This window comes from Alternaria atra (genome assembly GCF_907166805.1).
Source record: "Alternaria atra isolate CS162 genome assembly, contig: 24, whole genome shotgun sequence".
Classification (NCBI taxonomy): domain Eukaryota; kingdom Fungi; phylum Ascomycota; class Dothideomycetes; order Pleosporales; family Pleosporaceae; genus Alternaria; species Alternaria atra.
The window spans coordinates 1-6101 of record NW_025091322.1 but is presented as its reverse complement, the minus strand read 5'-3'; the positions used below and the strand labels follow the sequence as shown (position 1 = coordinate 6101).

At 49.5% G+C, this 6101-nt stretch overlaps 1 protein-coding gene across 1 annotated transcript; it reads left to right on the top strand.

The window, feature by feature from the left end:
• Positions 1–842: 842 nt before the first annotated feature.
• On the top strand, positions 843–1961 carry ALTATR162_LOCUS4981 (uncharacterized protein; the record flags this gene model as incomplete). Its single annotated transcript, XM_043312597.1, has 3 exons — positions 843–892; positions 941–1109; positions 1161–1961. The coding sequence occupies 3 exons, from the start codon at positions 843–845 to the stop codon at positions 1959–1961; spliced, it is 1020 nt and encodes a 339-aa protein (XP_043168532.1).
• Between the last annotated feature and the right edge of the window lie 4140 nt (positions 1962–6101).

The window sequence follows — 6101 nt, the reverse complement described above, 5'->3', positions numbered from 1 at the left end:
CCTGGATTGTAACCTATACACCCATTCCTTGTCTTCGTTTGGATGTACGCCCTTTCCCCAGTCTATATCGTCATATCTGACTTTTCCTGACTTCATCTTTTTCTGACAGTCAGAAAGCAACTCATACTCGAATTCGCCTTCTTCTGTTCTCACTAGACACCATATATCGTGTTGCAATGGTCGACCGGAGAAGTCGTACCCGCTTCGTGCATAAAACGGCATTGCCCTGGCCAGGATGTATCGCGTCGGGATCTGTTCCATGTCATTGATGGGGCTGCTATGTAGCGTTGTCGTTAATTGTTGGCTACTTGCAGAGGCACCACTGTCGACCAATACGCTGCTCTGTTTGCTGTATCCGGTGCCACAATCTACAGCATTCTTTGCATGGCCTTTGGGCGGCTTACTTGACATTGCATTGCTGCGTAACCCAAGTCGAGGTCGATTATGGGAAGTACCGGACATGCGCCAGTGATTCTTGTCTGCTGTTCACCATCCTATCCTAAACTTTCTCACTTCATGCCACGGGATGATGACAGAGTAAGACTGACATTTGCATCTATTGCACGTCAGCTTTACACAAGCGCTCGATGCACTGGAACCAGGATGACCATCTTACACTTACACGGTGCGCTAGCCGCAGCGGCCAAGACTTGTTCTTGCATAATCAGTCTTACGCATAGCGAAGACGCGTTGCATGGAAAGTAAGCTGCTTATTTCTGCAGAGACACGATGTAATAGAGTAGAAAGAAAAGAGCGGCTGTCCTCCGAGGGTTCTCAGTCATCGGACACGATCATTCGCCGCCCCTGGTCGACTCTTTGACTCTGTATTCTACGATACCAATATGGTTGATAACCTGCAATATGGCTACAATGAGCGAACGTGCAGAGACTGGTACGGAACCTGATATCGTTTGTACAAGGCCCCAGTAACAGTGTACAGTATGCAGAAGGACGAAGAGATCAGAAAGCTCGAGGCGGAACTCAGCAAAACGACCATAAACTACAGGGAGGCTCTGGAGAAGAAGCTCCAAGACACCAGAAATGTTGTGGGAAGGCTCGAGTCCGAGAAAGATGAGATAGAAGCAAAGGCCAAGGGTTATGAAATACAGGTGGGTTTATCTCGATTGATACATCTCGGTCGTGGCTCACGTTAAGGACAGATCAAAGCAGCGGAAAAGAATTACCAGAACGAAGTGCAGAACATGGAGGATTGTAATTCTGCGTTGTACGAAGAACAGGCTGCCCATGAGGAGCTCAAGAAATTGCTCAAGGAGACTAAAGATGAAGCCAGAGAGCAGATCAAGTATGAAAAGAACCGACGAGAAGAAGTGGAGAGGACAAACAAGATTTTACGAGAACATTTATCAGCCGCATGCCGGGAAAATGAGACACTGCAGCATGGTCTGTCAGAAGCCCACAAAGAGAAGAAATTGCTGATAGAAGCTCTCGAAAAAATATCCGGCACCAGTCCCTTAGTTTCAAACACTCCAACGGTTGGGTTGGACAACTCGCAAATCGACCTGTCTCATGACGATAACAGGGGCATCAGCGATGATCACACGGCACTGTTGGCAAATTTGACGACACAAAAGTCTCCGTCCAGTCGTCGAGATAACGGACCGAACATAAAGTCGTTCGACCAAGAATTTTCTGCTATAGGGAAACGGAGCGCTGAGTTCACTTTGGACGAGAAAGCGGCCTCGGGAGCAACAGAATATGATGATGCTCGAAAGAAGCTAAAGACAATGCATCCAAGAACTTCTCGAGATGTAAATTGGGCGCCGACTGAAGACCAAAACGGGCACACGCCCAGCAAGTTTGAATTCACATTTTCCGTTCCCGCTCCTGGATCCAAACACGCTCCTCCAGTCTCTAGGAGTCCAAAATCTGCAGCAAGAGACACCACAGATGGCCAGATTGCGTGGCCGAATCTATCTGACAAGGCAAGTGCCAGGTCCTGACTAGCGGCAGTGACTACAAGGTCGACTGGCGAACCCATGGATCACGTGGTGATTGGTGACACCACCTTCATTGCTCTCTCTTTATTGATTCAGCATCAAGGGGATTCAAAGCCAGTGAACACATTGGGAATAGTTGTTGCGGTGGATGAACACAATTTGCAGATCACAGATTGGTCTAGGAGAGATTTGACTCCTATTAGGGTGGAAAGAGATGCATCCAGCCCGAAGGGCAGGAATAATGTTAGCAAGCACCCAGGCATCGAAACTGAGCGGGTTGTCGATAAAGGCGATTGTCTCCTGCTCAGCAGGTTCTTTGTGTGGTTTGATTTGGAGAGAGAAGGTCTACCATATCTGCGGAAGAGGTCTGCCCATGGAAAGCCAGCTGGAACGTCGTGCATATGGAGATATGGGAGTGATCAATGTATCCAGTGTAACCGGACGATCGGCGCATCCGAGCTGCAGGAAATGAGTAAGCTCCACAGCTGGTGGCGTTCGAATCGTAAGGTAGATAAGTAGACTGTTATATTCCGCGTAGCCCCCTAATCTAACTTTGTTTGATCATCCATTTCGTTGCTTCCTAACTACACGTGGGGCATGAGTACATATGAAAGTTTAGAAGAGGTATAGCAGGCCAAAAGTCGTCGCAAGCGTGAACCTTACTGCTAAAAACGCTGTGCGATGACCTTCATATAAACTGAGCTAGGATTCTGCACTCAATGTGACATTTACTCTCTTCTAACTAATCAATCTACATTGTCCGCACCCAACCGAGCGACAAGAGGCTTATCTTGGCAGCAAGACCTCAATGTGTCAGACTGATCTTGCAGAGTACAGTAACGTTAGACACGGAAAGCAACACTCAGAACGCAATGTCCCGCGACAGCTCCTTGCAAGATCGCGATTCAGTCACTCGTTGATGTATGCGCATGACCGCCACCCTTCCATTGATGCTTATATATTACGGCAGTTTGGGCTCTGTACAGAGGAAGATGTTCCACTAGGCCAGAACGCATGTTATATGCAGAACGCTAGTGGGCAGGTATCAAGATCGGGTGTCACCATGTCAAATCCCATTAGAAGCCAGAGTCGCATAGTAGCGCAGTTCATGTTTCCCATTTCACAAACTTTTCAGCTGTCATTAGGTAATTGGTGGCTATAGAGCGAATATATTTTGTGTATTACTGTATCGTCTACTTCGGAACTAGGTCTATGCCTGTGGTTCACGTTATTGGCCTCTGTGGTACTGAGCCGGGGAAGTATGTGCCAGTGTCGGAGAAAGTACGGTATGGTAAAATATCGCAAAATGGTTCGCACTCTCATCCACGATTTAATTCATGCAGAGCGTGATGAACTGGGGAAGGCAGGAGCGAGGATGTGATGTGGGATGGGAGGGCACACGTTCCTGCTTCGAATCTCTCCTCAGATGGAGCAAGGCAGGCCATTGCGGGCACAGTTGCGCCACAGTCTGAGTGTTGCCTCGACTGATCACGTCGCCTTGATGGCGGCAGGTAGAGGTCGAAGACCATAGCGACGGTTGGGGCGCCGATACGTCTTACGCGTAGTCTTTTTGTCACGGTTGTTATGAGATTTATCGATGTTGCGGGCGTTGTGGGCGTTGTGGGTGTTAGGGGTTTTATGGACGGGTGGGTTCAACCGCATTGATCTGGTAATTCTTACTCCAGGCTTGACCATGATAACGGGTTTCTTGCCCATGTTGAAGGTAATCGCTGGTTCTTCTTTGCGAGCCAATGTGGTGAGTGATGAGAGAGCTGACCTTTATATACTACCGAGCGCTGGTGGAACTACGTACTGAACACTTCAGATATCCTGGTCATGGGCCTTCATATACACTTATAGTGATGATGCTGACAGATCTTCTCTGCTTCCGCACGCCTGAAACCTCATAAGCAGCACGAAGCGACGTGTTATCTCTCCAAGATAGCAGCTTCGGATTGCCGTATGCCTGCATCAGGGGAAATGGTAAGCCTATCCGTTAAACTACACAGGAGAGGGAGCGAACAGCAGAGTAAGGTCGCTTACAGTCAGCTACTTGCATTCTGGACGGTCAGAAGTTTCGTAGACTGATGCTGCGATGGACACGATTTGGCATAGTACATGTAGCTACTACCAAGACTTCTCGAACCATGTACTGGCACAGACGCCACCCCGTCACGATCGTGCCCCTTCGCTCGCTGGAACACTAGTTCGCACCTTACTATATAGCGCGAGGTTTGCTACGGTGGTAAGCGCGCTCACCTATACAGAGCAAATGGCTACAGGCAGATACTATTCACATGAATATAGCCATCACGAGAAGTAGAGGCGAGAAAAGTGTGAAGGCAATGCAATTCGGTCTAGTAAACACTCCTTCCAGCCCTTATACGCCTTCTGCAAATCACAGACGTTGAATCCCAATGCTGATCCTGCCATCGGCTGAACGCTGCGTTTAACACACACTACAGTTCGACAATCTCATCTCATTGGTGGTTACCCAGCAGAGCTGTCAACTGCAGCATTTCGTCTATAGAGCCTTGTTGTGCGGCTAGTGTTTCTTTGACCTTCAGCAGGCAGGATACGAGAGCATCGATGAAGGCATTGCGAGTGTCTCCAGATTGGTTGGGAAGCACCGTGGGCTCATTCGTACGTGCGGCACTGGTAAAGTTGCCAACATGTTCGCTACTGTTGGAAAAACCAGAGTAGATCGAACGAGAGACGCTTGTCTGGCACATATCCGCAAAGCTGTAGCCGCCATATGCCTCGCGTGTTGGGGTCCAGGCTGGCTGATAGCCTGAGAATCCTGGCCAGTAGGGAGCTGCGGGCGACCTACTGGGAGGTTGCGCGTAGCTCTGTGGCTGGTAGTTGTATGTTTGATGACAGTCGTACACCTGACTAGAGGACTGGTGCTGGTAGATCCTGGCTGAGGTGTGCGCAGACTGTGCAGAACTCGTGAAGGTCGTGCTGGAGTCGATTGAAAAGGGCAGAGGTGACAGAAACGGCTGTGGTTTAGGGCGTTGCGGCGCAACTGCGCAGTTCACACGTAAGATGGGTTTGCTGGGCTTTGTAGGCGACGCTCTGGCTCTCTTTCGGCTGGGCGAGCTTGTCGGCTCCGTGGCCGATAGTGTTCGCTTCCTCGAGTTTGTTCCGAAATCCATTTGCAAATCGACAAATATCTATTCCGTTAAGGTGCATGCGGGCTGCAGGCCCAGGGATGATATGTAAGGAACCCTACCCACTGTGTTCCCAGGGAACAGTCACCGCTCAGGGTGAGACTGTACGTATACCTTTGCTTACGGCTAGAGAAAGAAAGTAAGACATAAGCTGTGTCGTATGTTGCGTGCACAACATCTCTCTTGCGTACACAGTGCTTCTATGTCGCGCGTAATCCTCGGTGTACTGCTCAGGTCCGCTGGTACAGTGATAGGCTTTTATCTTCGGCAGCGTCTTATTGACTATCGTCACTTACGGTGGGTGCTCGCCTTAGCAGAATTGTAACACGGAATGACTGTATGCGGTCCAAGAAAGGGAGTCAATCTCAAGATGTGGTCTGGCGGCCTCAGCTGTGGCGCCCACGATTGAGCAATCGTTTGTGCACGAGAAAGTCATCGCTGAGATGAGATTATGTATTTGTAGTTTGACCATTCAGTGAACCCATCTCGCGCCTCTGTCATGGACATTGTGCAAGTCAGATTAGTACTTCAGTAACGAGTTTGTTCGTTCCTCTCTGCTATCGAATGTTACGCAATGGCGTGCATGATGCGCAACGTGTGTTTCCCGTTGTAAAAAACGATCGCTTCAAGATATGCGTCCACGGAAACATTCGGGAGACGTCTCTATGAATTGCTATCTGGCTAACAACGCAAACAGTTCATCTATGGTGCAGCGCTACCGACTACGACGTTTTGGGCGCTTCACTCCAGCCAGCTTTCCTGCTACACCTCCCTTGCGTCTGGTAGTGTTCATAGTGCTGTGATGAGTTCTCCTCGATAGGGACGCGATTTCATGCTCCGCTCGCGAGTATCTTCTCAACACATCTCTTTCATGCTTCTGACGGGCCTGCGTCGATCTGGGCTCCCTTCCTCCACGGAGGATTAAATCCTCCGGCGATACCCAGACTTCTCTTTCATCCGCGGCTTGGTCGGT